General features: G+C 41.9%; 1 protein-coding gene across 3 annotated transcripts in view; it reads left to right on the top strand.

Moving 5' to 3' along the window:
• The first annotated feature begins 4,351 nt into the window (after nucleotides 1-4,351).
• Nucleotides 4,352-19,727, top strand: part of rxrgb (retinoid X receptor, gamma b) — a 28,893-nt gene continuing 13,517 nt past the window's right edge. Inside the window, exon 1 of one of the 3 annotated variants that reach the window (XM_072389638.1) lies at nucleotides 4,352-4,554. In XM_072389638.1, the coding sequence (XP_072245739.1) occupies nucleotides 4,524-4,554 (31 nt within the window). In that variant the 5' untranslated portion in view covers nucleotides 4,352-4,523. Of the gene's footprint in view, nucleotides 4,555-11,672; nucleotides 11,796-19,727 lie in introns of those variants that run through there. The other 2 variants (XM_072389636.1, XM_072389637.1) reach the window with 2 other exon arrangements.

The following is a 19,727-nucleotide window of genomic DNA, read 5'->3' as shown; positions in this document are numbered from 1 at the left end:
AACTCTATCTGTGCCTGAAATATTTCCTTCATCACATCAGTAAAACATCCGGACAAAATTGGACCATATGTGCAATCAAGGGGCTTCATTAGTCCTTATGGCTGGTTTGAGAGCTCAGGCATTGAAACCTTGTTGGGTCATTTACACTCCAATGAGTCATGCAAGGCTACACGTGCATGACAATCATGTCAAATTTACATTAATCAAGGTGGTAATTGTTGGTCAAGTCAAGTTTCTAATTTGACTTTGTATTGATGTTAAACCACCTGAAGGGATGTTGTGGTCATAAGCTGTGTAAGTGGGATAGGACAGATTGCAGATTCTTCCATGGGGCTAATGTGCTGCTGACGTATAGCTTCAGGTGTGAACTGTTTAGTGTCACGTCATAGAATCTGAATACCTTTTTAACCTAAATAGACCCTGTACAGAAAATTCTGGTTTTATGAGAAAATCTGCAGATCAACTATGTATATACATGGGTCTATTGAACAACTTAATGACAGTTACATTTAGAATATATACAACACATAATACTATATACAATATGTTTACATAAATCAAACCCTCTAAAAATTTGGAAAGATATTTTTATTCTTTAACTAAGAATGTCTCACTCACAGAGAAAAAAAGAACAGCTCTTACAATACATGTTCTTTGACTTTGTTCATGATTTTGAAATGCAATGCTTGTAGTAAGAGGAGAGATTGTGTGTTAAAAATCAGCAGCAGGTGTACACCGGGTCTAATCCCTCATGGGCATTTCAGGACGTAGTGAGATTAACCTGAGGTGGTCTGGTTCAGCTCCTTTCAAAAAGAACAAGCCCCTAGTCTGGTTAAGTTATTACTTCAAGGTGACGACTAATATGGAGGTCAACCATCTGCCTAGAGTCTGCGGCACAACAACAGTGCAATCTAAAAACTAGTCATCTATTTTACCAGTAAAATCATCACTAACTCCAGTTTTTTTGTTCATATTCAACAAAACTAATGATTGCAAGAGCGACTGTGGGACTGTGCAATGTTGCACTAAATGGCTAAACTGTTCAAATATCTTGAAAACATGAATCATATCTCTGCCTAGTTCATCGATGCCCTGATGATAATTACAGTCTGTGATTTGAGTGGCGTCATAATGGTCCTCAGTCTGCGCTAGTCCGGGGCTCATCATATTGATTGTGTGTAAAGCCCCTGACACACAGACATGGACATCAGATTAACAGGCTAACCTGATATGTCGGTGGAGCGGTTTATGGAGCGTTTGAGTGAAATAGATTAGGGTTTTAGTCGCATTGTTCTGGAATCCGTTATAATACATGCCCTCTATTCATCTGAAACACAGCATCCGTGTTGATTCTGTGACATTTAGTAGCATTTCAATCATGATTTGTGACGTTGAAAGCATAATCAACTGAAAAATGGACAATAGCAAAATCACTATATGTAATTATTTACAGCTTCATATAAATCATGACAGTATTTTTAAAATCTGAGAGCTTTAAATGGCGTCTCCACACAAGTTCATGTCATTTAGATATGATCAGAGGTGTTCAGTGGTTATTTCAGGCAGATTAAGCAATCAGAATTGAAAGTGGTGATATTTGTTTGACTATTATGATATTTGGACACACATGTATTCTCATAAAAATGTTTGCTCATTATTCATAAACCATCAAATCACTTCAAACAACCAAAACACCTTATCTGAAACCAGTCGTAACATAGCTTTGATCCCGAACACTTTTATTTCCATTTTCCATGGGTTTTTAGCATACTAGCTTAAGATGATTGATAGTTTTACTAAATATTGATGAGATTACGCATTGTTGTTCACCAGAATCAAGCTCTATGGTTACCCATAGGCTTTTGCTTGCAAATTGCTCACAGCCTTTAACTTCACTGGGTTATCTTGTTAAAACTGAATTGCTGAAAGTGAACTGATAAAGACATTGAAAACCCCACTGCTTTCACAAGCAGTGAACAAAGACTCAAAAGAAAGCCCCATGCTGGTCATGAGACAATATAAACCTAATTAGGCACAGAGGAGGAGAAACAAAAGGTAAATGGTGTCATTCATGTAACACAGTGATTTTAAGTCATGTTAAATTGACTGAGGCATCTTATCCCTTTAATTTAAGACACTTTGGTGGACTGACACCTTGCTATGTTGATTGTTGGGATACCTGTTTGGTTTTATTATGCCTGTTCAATTGTGCACTGGTATTTTAAGACACAGCTTACAGGCACCCACTACTTTCATCATACATGGCCACATAATGGTGAGGAATTTCTTGGTGAACCACAAACCTAGCAGTGAAAAGGAGCAAGAGAGTTGGAAGGCAAGCTTCCGCTTAGCAAAGAGAAACCGCTTTGCAAAGGGGAGCTCGAGCCACATTTCATCTTTTGTGTGCTAGATTGATGACCTATGAGATGGATGATGTTCTGTAGTGTTGTGTGGCATTGTCTTATCCCAGCCTGCACAAAGAGGCACAACACTTATCATCTCAGGCTTATGTATAGAGCAGGGGGCAGGGGTTGTCAAAGTGCTGAAGAGGGTCCAGGAGGGTTGGGGGTGGTGGAGCTCCCTCTGATAAAGCATGATGGAGATGGGTTAATGACACTGGAGGCAGATGGAAGAGCCATCTCTATGAGGACGCTGCCTGAGCCTCCATCCTGAAGCTGGAGAGGAACTGCGATATATTTGTTTACACCCAGGTGCATATGACATTACTGCGTGTAACGTGGTGTTTTAAAGCAACTTAAAACAGGTGGTTTGTTCAATTTTTGTTGGACTTTTAGCTGCACTGTGAGTTGATAGCAGGTGGCCTTTAGGTTTGTTGAGATTGGTTTAGGATTAGGCTTTGGGACATTGTTTGGGGGGGAATAGGGTTGTGAAGACAAAGGGATTAGTGCAAAGGGTTGCATCTCTGACTGTGAGTTTGTGTGTGTTCTGGAGAGAGAGAAGGGGGGCGCCATCTGAAGCTGATGGATAGATGCAACAAAATTTAAATGTTTGCTATAATGAGGAAAAGGAAATTCAACTTTTAAATGAAAAACAAGGGCCATGTTTATTTCTCCCTGATGTTTATGAGGTTCCCCCGTGACTCTTTATGAAAACATCAGGGAGCAATTAAAAAAGAAAAAAAAATGTGGATAAAGGAATTTGGGCTGCAAATATATTTTTTAAATTAATCTCAGATAGCATGAAAAATTTCACACAGACTGTTGAGATTGGACAAGAAATTTTACTGCTTGTTTCTGAGGGACAACCAACAGTTTTTCTAGTTCCCACGTCCCATCCTAATACTCAGCAGCAAAGAAAAAAAAAATCCAGCCAAATCATCTCAATGCCTTGAACCATGTGCCACCATTAGGAAAACACAAAGAAAGATCTGACAAATGACCATTTTAATGCCCCTCTTTGACTTTAATGAATTTATACGTTATCTGGCCCTAATGGAGGCTGCTGCGTAGGGGCTGGAGCGAGGCCATAACAAATGAAAAGCTCTGATTAGTGTAGAATGAGCTGAGAAAAAAGTGCCATTCATCTTGGTTAGCATCCTCCTGTGCTCTTTTATGGGTCGCTGTTACAAGGACGGTGGAGCCGGGGGTGCTTGTCCCATTAGCGGGGCCCGCTGAGTGGTCAGCGGCGCGGCGTTGACGGAGCGTCTGCCCGCTCTGCGGTTCAAGACTGTGAATGCCTCAGTGCGGCGTGACTCCTGCATAACCTTCTGAGGTACCGGGAGCTTCACCCCTACATGACCCCGCACTCTGAACAGGGGTGTGGGGGGACTCAGGGGGGGTACTCAGACCAGAACTCGCACTAACAATTAGGTAAACACAGGGGACACCCCCCACACCTCCCGCACCCCCCGAGAAAGACGACGGGAGATTAAAAACAGTGTTTTGTATTAGAAATTTTCTTTGCCTTTTGTATTGGTGTAAAGCAAGGCCATATTAGATGCTTCTTATTAATTAAGCAGATTATTAGCGGGCAATTTGGGAATTGGGGAGCAGCCTAATGTTTTGTTTGTTATACAGTGAAATATGGTAGAGTGCTGCAAAGGTAGAGGATCCCGAGCTGAACAAACCGTTCAGTCGAATTAAAGGGCATTAATGACGATTCTTGCACCAAAATTGTAAGTTCAAAATGATTGCCACGTACATCACTGATGTGATCCTTACGTTTTCTCATTAGATAGAAATAGACGGTCATTGAAGGGGGTTGTTATGAAGAAATAAAGAGACTTGGCAAAGGCAAGCGTGTTTCTCTATGCCATGAAAGTAACATTTTACTGTGAAAATATTGCAACACAGTGTCACTGCAGGAGAGATGTTTCGTCATGATCGCGTTGGAGCTTGATATCGACCACTGTTGTCATTGGGAGAAGCCCTGTTTTACCGCCCCCTCCCTCGCTGGGCCCCCGTGTTGAGCCGCCTTGCAGAGTTCAGTCTGGCTGGGAGAGGAATGCGCTGGGATGCAGAGCAGCACCGACTGTAGGAAATCGACTCAACAACTCGCACACTATGGACAGTAATGATCCGTATTTACACCTTAGTAAGTACGCTTTATCGATTTATTAGCAGCGCAGACCAACTGTTGGGCTTTTCGCGAAGCTGCTGCGTTTTGTTTTGACTTGGAAGGGGGGAGTTGTTTCATGGCGTCTTCTCAACAGTCTATGAGCTGTGCGCTAAAGTGCTGGCGGACTTTAACCACCAACTCCTGCCCGTGAATCCGGCTGTTATGTTAATCCACCAACTAATAATTTTTCAAGTGTTCGAACTGAAACGAAAGCTGTGGCCATTGCGTAAGTCAGGTGATCGTGGTTGTGCCGGTCCGGCAAGGTCAGAGGTTGGCACTTTAATTGCGCTTATGTAATTTATGGTGCTTGTCGCGCGTCTATTGCTAAACTGTTTCAGACAGAAACACAATTTATTGGTCTGGGATGGTCGTTGGATCCGAAGAGAACTGCATGTAACAGCGCGGAGGAATGGCGGATGACTGCTGATACACAAACTTAAAGGCTCTTTGAGGTAGAGAGAAGTGCTTGACGCGCCCTGGTCAGCGCTGTGAGTTTACTATGTGTAACATGATGTGATTTTTGCTCTGTAAAGCAGCTCCCAGGTCAGGCTTGTCGACTTTGCCCTTGAACAAGCCGGTGGCCTGTTATCCTTTTTAGTGACCGCTTACAATACGCAGAGACAGGGAAGCCCAGGAGTTTGCAACATGTGGAGCACCCAACTACATACTTTCAATGGGCTGTGCTATAAATGCCTGGCTGTTTTTTTGTAAAACAAATATTAAATCGAACGGCATATGGAGTGAGTCTTAGGTTTTTTCAGCCTCACTGAGTCATACACTATATGCATGCATCACTTACCATGTGATGGGGTTTTTTTTCCTCCCTGGATGACACACTGATTGTTGAACCACTGCGGTGAAAACTGCCTCTAAACCAGGCCTTAGTGGGACAAATTAAAGATGATAGTGGGCTATTACTGGGGAAACAAATAAAGCCACGCTTTGAAGACAAAACATGCTACCCCATTGTGTTATCAAAGATATCTCGGAACTATTTCGAGAGGCTGAAAATCGTTTCCATGAGTGGAGCTCCTAGGAGAGTAACAGAAACATCTGGATGGGAATGCATGTTAAGGGAAGCTTGCAGTATTCAAAAGTAACAGAGCAGACACACCAGGGCCTCACTGTCGTTCTTATCTGTCTGATTAGGTAGTAATGGCATCCCAGGATGTACGCAGACATGTTTAACTGTTCAGCTAATCTATAATAAAGTACCATATATAAATTTCCTCTTTGTAGATATACAAATAAAGTTTTTGTGAAATCATATGAATGAATTTAATCTTCAACTTTTGCCAAGAGAGACGCATTTGGAAATAGATGTTTCTTGGTATTCGAAGGCTGCTCTGTCCTCAAAAAAAGATTAATTGTTTTTGAGTGGAGACTTTCACCATCCCAAAGTGGTTCCACAGCAATGCTGCTGCAGCTCACTAAGGCTGCCACAAAAACTCATGGACTGGGTTCAAGACTGAATGTTTGTATGGATTGTGTATGAAAATAGTCCATAAATAGTCCACAAATGTCAAAATATGAAGAAATCTCATAGTTTTTGAAAGTGGCGGTTGTAAATGAGCAGCAGTTGAATCCTGTCCTTATAACACATTTTCTTTATTTCACTGAGCTCAGTGAAAGCCACAACCGCTGAAGGATCATTCCAAGCCTTGTTTTGGCTTTCCATTGGCTCACAGCTATGATTTGTGATGGGCTTTAGCATCAACAACCCACACACTAAAGCATGTATGAAAATGTGGCCATAAATTGTATTCATTTCTCGACTCTGAAATGGTCAGCCTTTGTAATCTGTCGTAAGCGTGAAGCCGAAGGCGTGTGGAGTCAAGAAACAAGCTGGTGATTATGTGCGGATTGTTTCGTGATCCTCCTCAGCTTTTCCCAGACATGTTATGTTTCAGCAGGTTTCATGCAGGCCTGCCCGGGGCTTAGGAGTAGAATCAGCATTTTTTCCCTCTCAGCACTTCAGCATTTTTTATTTCCCATCAGTGGAAGTGATTCTAGATGAGTTGATGAATACCCACTTGCTACTTTTAACAGTGATAACTTTTTTTTTGCTCTCAGATCAGGGAAGTCATGTCAGAAAGAAGAACAGGATTGAAGACTGAAGGCAGCAAAAGAAAGGGGAAGTGGAAATGGAGGGGGGATGGGAGGTGGTCTGAACTCTCATCACTTGCCAGGGGTCACTGATTCACCTCTCAGTGCACACACAGGCAGGGACAGAAAGCGACGCACACCCGTGCATATTCTACAAAGCTACAAGTACGCAGGCTTCCAATATGCCTATTTCTTTGTACAACTGTGATGGGACCACGTGACCATGTGTAAAGAATGCGGGTACTACTATTAGAGTGTGAAGTCCCTGCAGCATTAAAACCTGCTTCCCAAAGCCGAACCCTGCACAGATCATTTCCCGCCTGCTCCCGCAGAATTAAATAAACCACAAAGGTAGGGAGGGTGGGGCTCCCGGCAGGTATTTGCTCAAGGATTCTCTAGCTTCAGACCTGCAATGCCTCAGTGCCGACACATGCATTAGCACACAATTCAAACAATAGGTCTGTTTTGTTGTGCTTTTGATTGGGTGTGTGTATCTGTGAGACAGTGTAAAACAGCTGGTCTTGATTGTGTGTGAGTAGGTGCTGATTGTGAGAAAAGAACAAGGGAATATAAGGGGCATAAGGAGGCCAGTCTCTGGGCTAATTGCCAGTAATTAGTCATTAGTGAAGAAGGTCAAAGCCTTGATTTAATTCCAGCTTTAATCAAGCAGTGAATCTTGAAAAGCCCACAGGCTGCAGCAGTATTTGGTCATGAGACACATTAAGCTATTTCTTTGCTAATTGTGCAAAAACAACATGCATGTCCCTGCATGGTTACACATGTTTTCCATGCACTGAACATTTACTTGCTTTAAGTATCAGACTCTGATCTCATCTGTTTTGAGTTTTTAATTCACTGACCATTTGCATTACAGTTCAATTAATATTCCCATTTTACATGAAATGTTGAATAGCAGCTGCAGCTACATGCACACTGCTGCAGATCCACCTGAAAAACTATCCCCAGAGGGAACAGTGCTAGTTACCAAGTAAATATATCAGTGTAGAGTTTCATTGTGTCCTAATATAGCTAGAAAATGCTGGACTTACTGTTATGCTGCATGATACTGGAAAAAAGCAACATCCAACACTGTGATATTTAGATTGACATTGCTAGATATAGAAATATAAAGAACTTGTGTTTGGAAAGGCTTGTGCCATCGAAATGATTGTAGAAATGTTTCTGAAGAGTGCCTAAACAGAAATAATAGAAATGAAATATATAAAAAGCAGAAAAGTGACGTTTTACTTTAAAGACTCTGAGTATGAACCTTGCTTTCTTGTATAGAGTATTGCGCAATAAACGTGTAGCTTAAAGCAGTGTTTTTTATCTGCAACCGTGATTTTGCAAACTGGTACTCTGTAGTGTGTGACTGTAGGCATAGTGTCTTCGTCTTGCACTGTTCTGCTTGCAGAAGGGCTGTGACTATTTACACTCAGGGTTGCAAGCCCACTTTTACAAGTTGTGTAGCAAACCTATGTATGGATGCACGCACACCAGCTCGCGTTATTTTGGCACGGTCATAGCAAGTATTCTTTTGTAATGAGAGCATCACTCAAGAAATGGGCTGCTTCCAAGGCAGAGAAGGCGTGATCTCCGGTGTTAGAGAGTGACAACAAACAATACTCTTGGCTGTTTCATCACTGTCAGTCAGCCTTTATCACCCTCTCGGAATCAGTTCATCTGACTCTGAAAAATGGACTCCACGACTACTTAAACATGTGTCTAGCGTAGCAGTGTACCAAACCTGTTCATTTATGCTACAAACATGGACTGGTTGGAGTTCCTGTTTGCCTGACACCAGTTAGGTGGTAGGCTTACTTTCGCTTCATGACTTTTGTATACAAACTTCTAGTTTTACCTTTTCTAAAAGTTTCTATCTGTACTTTTAATGCTACACTGGTTTCTATTCACTAAAGTCTGGAAAAAAATGCCCCTCTGTGCCTCTGACTGAGGAAATGATATTTTTTGCTAACTTCCTTCAGAGTGAGACACATACCCCCCCCCATGTCACTTTCAAGGCCTGTCCCCTTTATCTTATAATCTACTGGATGACCATTACCTGAGCTGACCACAATCATTTCGCGGAATGGTTCTCAGTCACTTACAAAAGCTTCATGTACTGTTACCCAATTGGAGCCATTCCTGTCCACTCTTAACACAACACAAGTATTCATTAAATGGAGAGGGTATTTAAATTGAAATGAGCTGGCTTGTTTTCTTTCCCACCAAAAGGTTTATGGTTAAAAAATGAGTAAGAAAATCACACCATAGGTTGTTTTTGGAAGCTGCTATTATGGCCTGGGTTTATATTTGTGTTTCAAGTATACGCAACCTTTAGTGGTCGTGTCAGTAAGTGCATGTTCAATTGCTGGTGGATGCACCGCCCGAGCACCCCTGAAAACGGAGCACTCTACTACGATGTAAACATTGTGAGACAACGCATTTTTTGCCTAATCGTAATATTTTTTCTAGTCCTATGGGAGGGGGGCTGGAGTCGGTCTGCACAGGGTACATCCTGTACAGGTCACCAGTTTTTCATAGGGCCAAGACAGAGACAAACAGTGTCACTCACACGGCCAATTAAGAATCCCCAGTTAATCAGGCACCGGGAAAACATCAACTCCCCACATAGAGGCAGATGATAGATGATAGTGTTAACCAACACTATAACATGTCACCACTAAAATCACCTAGTTTGGATTCCTATACCTAACCAAATTGTTTATTGTATAAACTTAGCAAAGAAAGTTGTTAAAAATTAAGCCAAATTCTACAACCTAAACAAGATTTCGGAAACATGTTTCAGAAAAGATTGTTTCAGAAATGCTGACATGGGTATGGGTTTAATATCTCAGTATGGACAATTACCCTACATTTAGTCTAAATCACATACAGATGGTCATGTAGATTGAAGGACTTGTTGGAGCCTTTTTCCCTCTTCACAACTGTCTTTTTGACTGAGACCATGCTGCCACAGCTTTGAATCTGCATTATCAGCCAGTGATTTTGTTTCTGTATAGTCGACTAAATGTGGTGTCACTTTCATGAACATTTCACAATCATCACTGCCATGTCAGTGCTTTAGAGAATGCTCACATCAGTTCATTCCGTTTTGTGTCCTTTGCTCTTGGGTTTAATAGAAACACTGACAAAGAGGGTGGCCTGTCAAAACTGTCTCAGTCGATGGAGGTTTGTTCGGTCTCTGGCATCGGCCTTTTCAGTGAGGAATTTGTTTTTTTTGTCATCTATGTGTACTGTGCCAAACACACAGTCTCACATTACTGTTTGAGATATTTTTATTATCTGCTTTTAAACATCCTTCTTCCACGAAGGACCGAGCATGCAGCAAAATATGTTCAGTGACTGCTTTATGCGCTTCACGCTGACAAAATTCACTGCAGGCACGGAGAGAAGGAAGTAAGGAGAAACTTTTTCTCCTGGGATGGCAATTTGCTGATTAGATTATTAGAAGCTCAGATTAAAAATGTTAGAGTGTACCCTAGATTTAGGACTGCCAATTATCTTCCTATCCGTGATACATGTATGATCGCAAATGAGGGCTCTCAGGGTGGATTTGATGCGTTTTATGTGGGCTCTGACACACTATCACAACACAGCATGCTTTTAAGGACAGCATTATGTTGATTTCTCGCCGTGGGATTTGTTTAATCAAAAGGAGAAGTGTTTCTTCTCGTTCCCTGGTCTCCCTTCTTCATTTGTTGGGCTGTTGAGTTTCCTGCCAAGCGACTGTCACTTGGGGGATACGGTTACCACTGGCTCTCCTTCAAGGACTGTACGGACAGTTGATCCAGTGTCATGCAGGTGTCCTGCACAAGAAAACTCTGTTGAGTCATGTTAGTAAAATAGATGCAGACATGCCAGGGAAGACTTGTCAAGTAGAACTGCATTTCAGGGCATATGATGAACATTTGATAGGCTGCCTGAGAGAATTAACAGGAGCAGCTGCAGACTATGATCAGTGTCCATTTCACATTCATTTGCTTTGGTCATTTGGATTAGTAAATGGCAAATAATTGGTGCTGATTCTTTCCTTGTTGAAGACATTGCTGATCTCCTTGGTTTTATTTATTTATTTTTATCATAACACGGCATTACTCTTCCTCAAAGCCTTTTCTGATAGGTGCAGTCCTTTAACAATTCTCGTACTGCACACTGCTGCTCATGTGGTTTATTTAGGTTCCCTCAGGATTTGTCAGGTATTGTTCGCCGCTGCCTTTAAGGTATATTTTTGGCCTGTGTTTGCATCTGGGTTTTCACTTTGCTCTGTTTTCTTGACTATCCATACAGCATCGACGAAAAGACATTTCCTGGCATCCTGGAGAAGCGTAGCCCTCGTTAAACACACAAAACATGCTAATACGGCACACGAGCAACCCAACATGTCATTACCAATGCCATTCAGCATGCACGCTGTGGCGTTGATTTCTTTGTATGAGGGGGGATTACAGACGCTTGGAGGAAGATAAAAGAGATTTCTTTTGCCCGCCCCCCCCCCAGCTTTGCAAATACTTTCTCATCTCACATCCCATTAATACCATCTGCACAAAAAAAAAATCAGGAACTTCTGGTTGTTCTGCACTCTTTTCTGCACAACCACCCCCCTCACACACACACATCATGACCCACCCCCCTGTATGCCTGACACTCTGGTTGTGCCACTACAACAGGTGTCTCTGTGCAGATACAGAAAGATACAGAGAGAGAGAGAGAGAGAGAGAGAGAGAGAGAGGAGCTGAGTGGGCGGTGGTAGAGCTGATTTGTGCAGCAGTCGGATAGCAAACTGTTCTTGTAGGATTGATCTCCGGGGAAGGATAATCTGGGTAATCCTATAACCAGTGGACTCCGCCTCTTTTGCTCTTCATTGACGCTCTCCACCACCCCTCCCTCTCCACACCGACCCTTCCATGCCCGTCCTCTCCTGAAAAGTGGTTGATTGAGTATCCACTGAGTCAACACTTGAGTCTGACTTCTAGTCCCCAGTGAATGGCGTTCTGCCAGCACCACACTTGAAACTGAAGGCATGTGGTTCCCTGTGACATCACCTGCAACTGGAGGCAGCCCTGCGAGGGAGATAAGTTTTGGTCACTGTGAGTAGCTGGGTTTTGTCTTGACTGTTTGTGTGTGTGCCTCTTGTTTGGAATGGAACTGGCCCAACTGCAACAGTGTTGTTCTGAGATTTTCCACAGAGGTGAAGCTTGAGCATGAAAGGCTTGTGCTGCACAGATGCATCACTGGATTGCCTCTAATCCCTATGCATTCTTTGATCAAGTTACATTCATCAAATTTATCCATGGACCGTCTTTGAATCTGCATTGTTCCATATTGAAGTGTGATCATCTCTGTGATACATTTCTAAATGTTAAAGCTTTATGCTGCAAGGGACTGCAACTCTAAGTCCAGATATTCCTACATGTAACGGCTCAATAATGGCTTTTAAAATCATTGCATCATTTTAACCGGTTATGACAGGTACAAGGCTTTTCTGTTTCGCGTTAGAACTGAGAGCTTGTGACTCACTTGTAGTCTCAGATGTGTTCAGCAGGGATGCCACTCAACCGAAAAGGACGCTTCCAGCTCTCTCTGCCTCGTCCTTCACTATCTGTTTAACACTCAACACTTGTCCCTTCTTATTAGCCCTCTCCATCCTGCTTTCCCTCTCTGTTTGTCTCTGCTGTCTGTCACCCTGCATCCTTCCGTCCACTGATGAGCTACTGTCTTTTCCTCCTTTCTGAGGAGGAGTGGGAAGTGTTAATGTGAGCTCACTTGAATGAATGCTTCAGCCAGCCTATTAAGTGGCTTCACTCTGTGTGAATGTGTGGCATTATTTCTGTGTGAAGAGTAGATAATAGAGTAGTATTGTATTATCTAGTGTCCTTGAGAGAATTGTGTGTAGCTCTCCTGTTTACAAGTGCAGTTTGTCCTCTCTGAAAGCTACAAGGATGTTCAGCCAGGGTTGAAAAAATGATTGAAAACAGTGGAAGTCGCTCTTGTATAGCCCCAACAGCGTCATTCACAGCAACCAGTGTTGAGGTTGATGATGGGAGGGCAGCTTGTTCTCATCTATTCCGTCCAGAAAGAGCACAGCTGGAGATCTGACACAGCTATTTAATCCAAAGTATTCTGAGCTCCAGCAATATGGATGAAAGGAAATCTACCAGTGAGTTAATATTGAGTTGCTTATCAATTTTTCTTTGTCCCTATTGAAATTTACTCCATTAAAAAGGTAATGATCTAAAAACAAAAATGTGCCAGCAAATCACAAGTTGAAACAAAAATGACAAAGGGAAGGCAAGGCAAGTGAGTTGCTCATACATATGTGATGCGTCAGCAGTGGAGATGAGGACACAGTTACCGTTAAATGCTGATGAATCCTCTGCATTTCCGCCGTGCTCATCTGAGGTTGAACGTGACGAAACTGAAAATCACTGGTTGCATTTTTATGGCCTTTGTGACAAACACGGGAAAGGTGACTGCCATGCTTATGTAAAGTTTACTTTATCTATCAAACAATGTGGTGACAATGATATACAGTACAATGCCAGCTGTATGGCATGTGCTATGCTAGAGTGGAGGGGGGTGGGTTCTAAGCAAAAGGTACACTGATAAAACATTTATTGGTCATCGTGCTCACATCAGCAGCATATGCTCGTGATTGGTTCAGTGTGTTGGCAATGTGTCACAGAAATGGTGATGAAGATGATGATTTACTTTTGATTTTTGTCATTCAAGGGGGTATTTGTTCCTGTATATTTGTAGGTATAGCAGAAACTGGATAGGTTGAAAGAAGTTAAATATAGTTTTTTTGGCGATTATTTGTCACTACTTGAGCGAGGATTCGAATTTCCTGTGACAGCTGCAAGTTTACGGCCGGCCGGCTCTTCCGTCTTCACTTTTTGAATGCCGTTGAATTTTGAAACCACCTCTCCAACCCAAGGGTGAAAAAAAAACAAAGAAAGGAACTGCGTCACATTCAATCAAACACATGTTGACTAAGTTTATCCTTCTTTTCTCCCGAATACAGTTTTACTCGTGTCATTTACCTTGAATACCACTGTAAGAATTCCTTTGCAGCAGTGACATGACTCTTCACCCCTCTGAAACAGACAGTAGTAAAGTTTAACACCTTCTGTTTTTAGAATGTCAAATTATTTATTGAAGGGATATTTTTAACATTCTCTGAAAAGTATTGAATATATTGATGAGATCATGATTTGACCGCAGCGGACTTATCATTGGACCACATGTGCATCATATCTCTCCTTTAAACCACAGCGGTGACTTCTTGGTTGTTCGGGGCAGCTTGAAAAAACAAACACCGCTCCAAAAATGTAGTTTTCCTGTCTGTCTGTTTTAAAGCGATCCGTCCTTGTACCAGCAGATGTTTTTTTCCCTCCATTTCAGAGATAAGCTCCTCCCTTGTTGCTTTTCACCAAGGACAAGATTCTACTTGGGTGTTGGATTCATGTCTGACTGTGAGACACTGGCTTCATCTCTGCCCATCACTCATTTTAAAAGCATTAACACTAGTTTGGAAATGTTTTATTGAACGACACTCCATTGAAGCTATCTTCACCGTGCAGTAAAGTTGCCTTTTCTGTTGACGCAACCTGCTGCTCGTGGTGTTGTCATATTTAAGTTGGCACAAGTTTTGTTTTTTTTATTAATAATTAATAGCAATTTATTTATATACTTTGGTCTGTTGCTTATTCAGTTAGTTTTGTTAATATGATATCAATGTTCCTCACAAGATAGAATCCTTAAAATGCTCGCAAACAGCATTGAAATACAATGTCATACTCTTTTCTTAGTCTGACTTTCCCGTATGTCTCAGTTGTTGGTTAAAGCGGCAAATGTCAGCTGGCATTGAACAGATTTTCCCCTGACTTTATATGGTGGACCAAGCGCTGAATGTGGTGGTGGAAGTACATCATTTATGTGCTGATGATGATGTGCAGCATCAGTACTGCAAATCGCATGTACAAGCAATTTGCTGCCATGTCAATTTTAAATGTGCAAAGATTATGTCAGATAACCCTTTTAAAGTCTCCTGCACTCTACTTTATGCAGACGGTTTTTACTGATGCACTTAGAATCTTGGTCAATCTCCTTAGAGGGACAAAAGCAAGACAGACATATGTTTGTGACTAATAATATTCCCATATGTCATGCTGAGTTGAAAAGTATTCCTCTTGGTTTTTTTTTTAGATATTGAAAACAAATTCCTGTACTTTCTGTCCTTCTGTCTGTTCAAGTTGGCAGCTATGGTGATCACTATGTCTGATTTAAGCATTTATTTTAAAGCACAAGCTCAGAAAAGCTAGATTGGCGTTTTGTTTTTTTCTCATCCACATTGTATGGCTATATTCAGCCTGACTCTTAATAACTTATTTGTTCAGTAGGGGGGGTTTCCATTGTATTTACTGTCTTGTACTTGGTCCTTTTTTTAGCAATATCTTGGTTCCAGATGATCAAAGCTGATACGGACAAGTGACTCGAAAACACTGAAAGACACTGATTAGTCAGAGGGAATCAGATCAAAAATGTCTCTGCAGAAGTGCGTAACTCTGGCCAACACTGTTATCTCTTGTTCTCTGAAAAGGAAGCTGCTCTCAAATCGGTGCGCATGGACTACAAATCTGTGGATTTGCTAAGATTTGCGATCTGCAGCACTCTCTGATTTGTGAACCAAGAGTAAAGCTTTACACGTGGTTCATATTATTTTTGTCTCAGCTGACTTGAAGTGAGCTTCATAGCACAGAGTTGGTAATGCTTACTCAGAAAAGAAGCTGTTGCTATGCTTACACCTGGTCACAAGACTCCGCAGTGCAGTTGTCACACACACACACACACACACACTCAAATGATTTGTGTGTTGTGTCTCTGTAATGGCAGTTTATTTTTGCGATGCTTTGACATTCAGATCATTCTTCTTCATTAAGTTAAGAGTACCATTGCAGTAGAAAATGAAGTCAAGAAAATGATCTGGTTCCACAGATGAGTAGACTGAAGTTGAGCCATATCATGCCCTTTAATAACGCCGTTTGTCTTGTTGCTGCCTCAGACATGGTCTGTTTATTGCTCCTCATTTTCAGTTTGGTCCTAATTCTGATGAAAAATGTATTTCATTTCTCACATTTTGCAGTAGCCCACAACTAAGGGTCAGTAAATTGAATTAGTTGTAAAGCCTGGCTGTCTTTCCATGGTCTGAGTCCAGCAAGTCAGGTTGCCCTGGTCACACTCAATAGGTCACTGCATCAGAGGAGGTTTTTATCAGTATCTCTTTTCTGCCTCCCCCCCTTAACATGGAAAGACTACTTCCAGGAACCAAGTTGAGTTGCCTCATCAGGCAGAGCCAAAAGGGTGGATGCCTCGATTTGCTTTGGGGCCTTTCAGTCCAGCTGTGTGTTTGCTTTCCAGGACTGCTTGGTCAGCCTGTTCTGTGTTAGCTCTTGTTGTTTAAGCTCCAAACTTTTTTATCACTTGCAAAACAGTCTTTATCTTGTCCCTGTGTCAGTCCTGGACTCCCCATTGATCATCTCTACCGCTCTGGAGGGTTTGCATTTGTGGATTTAATGATGCGGGTGTCCTACATGTGGAAAAACACGATATGTGCTTTATATGAACAGACGAAACTGTTTATTTCTCTTGTTCAAATCTCAGCAGTAGACAAGTGGGGTGGGGGCAGGGGTTCATTTCTCTTTTTTTTTCAGGGGAACATGTGTGTGAGTTCGCCAAAGGGCGAATTTTAGGGTCAGGGAAGTTCACAAGCTAAACTCCTTGTGTTTTCACAGCCGTATCCATTTATGGCGAAACATTTATTTTTAAAATTTTTTTATGTTTTCAACAGGAGACTTATGATACACAACTTTATTTTCTGTTCAGCCGGTAGTGTGAGCAATATTCAGTTTGGCTGCTAAACTCAGACAAAGGATTTCAACAATGGAACAGGTGTCCTCGTAGCTGCTTTGAACAGTTTGCTGCTTATGTAACAATCTAGAAAATCCTCATTTTCTGTGACCAACAAAAGTTCTATCTCCTAAATCTCCCAGCTGCAAAGAAAGAAACTATGACTCCTCTCAATTATGATCTTGATGAGTTTATGTTTTCGACCAGTCAGAGATTATGAGTGCATGGTGGTGGGGATCACGTGAGCATGGGGAGGGGAAGCGGGACAGTGCCCTCCTCCATCCAGCCATCCACGGTCCCTTCCTTTCTTTTTGCGTCTGTTCAGCTCTCCGTCCCCTCATCTCTGGCCTCCCACCTTCTTGACAGCTGGCCTGCTGAGCTGTAGATACTTAGCCGGGGGTTAAGAGGATTTGGCGACACAATTGATCAAACATCAACCTCATTTAGCAAAAAAAATAAAAATAAAATCATGTTTAAAGGGTGGTGATTTGTGCTAATGTACTCTGAGGATTTGTATGCTTTTTTTTCTCGTTTCATGCGGGGTTATATGTGTGCAAGCAGGCTGTGTACATGAGAGTTCAGAGCCAGCACTGTGGAGCTGGACTGGCAGTGAGGAGATTTCTTAATTACATGTCTGCTGCATCTAATGAGCTCCACAGGCTGTCCGTCTGATTACTTTAGGAAGCTCTCTGGTCTTTGTCATTGGGTTGCAACGCTGTCAGCTGCAGACATGAACATAAGAGCATGCGTCCATTTTGCAAAAGCACACCAAGTCGACTCTGAATGCAGATACCCGCATAAGTTTGTCTCATACCTGCAAGACAGGTATTAAATAAACTTGCGCGTGCCAAAGATGATTGGTCTTCATAGGGGCTGATCTCAAATACATTGAGGCTTGTTCAAGAGTAGATTTGCTGCTCCCCACCCCCGTCACTCCACACTCACTGCTCACTCCCCCAAATATACTCTCCCAGAGAAAGATATTATTAGTTAGGGAGCCATGGTCTTATTGAATTACCACACAGTGGATCACTCTATCCAGTTACAATCCAGTAATTAAAAGTAAAGGATTTAGAGGGTTTGTGGTTTGCGATGTTTATTTAAACCCGATGATCACCAGATCACTGTGGGGCCTTTGTGGCTTTTCTCTGTTTTTTGACGGTTGCTTGGCCTTTTCCCCAACAAGAACAAAATGATCTGACGCTGTGTACTTTGAAGCTTACTATAGATTCTACTTAGTCTGTAGCTGGCAGTAATGTTCAATATGATCTACTGATCTCCTAAATTGGTTAGTCTATAAATGACCAAGAATTAAGGAGAAATGGCATGTAGTATTGTTACACCTGAGTCCAAATCCCATTAATACAAAGCAGAAAAGGCAGCACATATGAAATATGAAGTGAAGTTGGTTTGATTTCAACCATTGTTAAAATAATTGGTATTTTTAGATGTATTTTCATATTGCTATAGACATTTCATGTTAGGACTGAATAATAAATCAAATCGATCGAACTAGCAGTTATTAATTTGTACTGCTGCACTACAGTCAACATATATCCAACTATCTAACAATACGATGGGGAATGTGTAAAACGACAAGCACGTCAAAGGCCAGTCAACCACAAAATACTCCTGTAAATGAAAGAAAAGTTGCATTTGTTGCATCTGATTGCATTTGTTGCAAAAAGCTGCCGCAATCTATCATGATGTCACTGGTTGGTCCCCTGGTGCTGTCATTTCTGGGAATGATCAAGCGCAACAAGGCTGCTGCAGGTAGAAAACTTTGTTGAACTTGGTTCAGGAGTTTGGCAACAGGCGACCTTTGACTGGCGACGCCAACGGTCAAAGGTGCCCTTCACTGCTCTGTCTCTGTTTGTTTGCTCCCGGATAGATGCTTCAATTCCTGAAGCAGTGCATTGGTTTAAACAAAGACAGACGGAAAACATTGTGACTTGTTTCTCATGGTAATGTTTATATTGTTGATTGGCAGTGGAGGACTTTTCCCTTCTTGCTAACATTCCACCATTGTGAAACATGTGGCAGGCTTGCGTAATTGCTATTTTGTGTTAACTGGCATCGGAGGATTATTTCAACGGGGCCTGTAAACAATGATGGTGTCGCAGCTATGGGCTGTTTTCGATTACCAGTCCAAATTCTTTTTAAATGATACATTTTTTAAATCTGAAATAAGCACACTGCTTTCAGAGTGCATATTAAAGTGTGCTCTTACCACTTCCATATATTCCCAGTCCTCTTTGCATGGAGGTGATTTACATTTCATGATGATGGAAGAGCCTTTTGAGGCAGGTCAGTCGAGGAAATGCCTCTTCGAGGTGCACTGGACCAATTTTTGCTTCCTCGGCGGGACATGCTGGCCCTTCTTTAACGTGTACTTACTCACACACAGACACACACACAGACACATTCCCTTCACAAAGCATGCTCACCTCTCTGGTTATTTCCTTACAGGCATCCCATCAGGTGACCATCCATGTGTTTCTGTTCCACCCTGTGCATGGCTGCCTTGAGGACTGTCAGTATTTGTCTTTGATGTTGCTTCCAACATTCAGGTTATTTTTTCGGTAGGTCCTTGCTTTAGTCGTACAGGAAATTTAAACATTCCGCTTGCAAAGTGGACTGCAACATGTTTGATATGTGGGCATTGATTATTGCAAACAATGCTTTTAGCACTGGTTAGGACAGTCCAATTGTCCAGATTATTATTAAGTCAGAAGTTGTTGACGAATTCCTTTGTAGTATTTAGTTTGAAGTAGGATGTAGGTCATGAGGTTGAGAGCAGCATTGTGATGCCAAGGGCAGGCTGTTTATTTGCAGCTTTAAAGCATGCAAGTAGCCAGTGAAAGTGTCAGCCAGTAGTCCATAGTCTTGCAACCAAAGAGAAGTTTTAAAAGTTAAATGCTGTACAAAGGCTCAGTAAAATACAATAAACCCAGACAGAAAACTTGTGAGAAAATATGATGTTGTCTTGCCCAAGAACAATTTGACAGGTGGTCCAGGGAAGCTGGGAATTGAACCACCTACCGTCTGATTGACAAGCGATTGTTCTTCTTCACGACTTACCACCCCTGCCAGAACACACTCACCCCCCCCCC

This window comes from Leuresthes tenuis, unplaced genomic scaffold, assembly GCF_036924035.1.
Source record: "Leuresthes tenuis unplaced genomic scaffold, fLeuTen1.0.hap1 SCAF_7, whole genome shotgun sequence".
NCBI classification, from domain to species: Eukaryota; Metazoa; Chordata; class Actinopteri; order Atheriniformes; family Atherinopsidae; genus Leuresthes; species Leuresthes tenuis.
The sequence above is the reverse complement of the archived record's forward strand: the minus strand, read 5'-3'. Positions and strand labels throughout refer to the sequence as shown.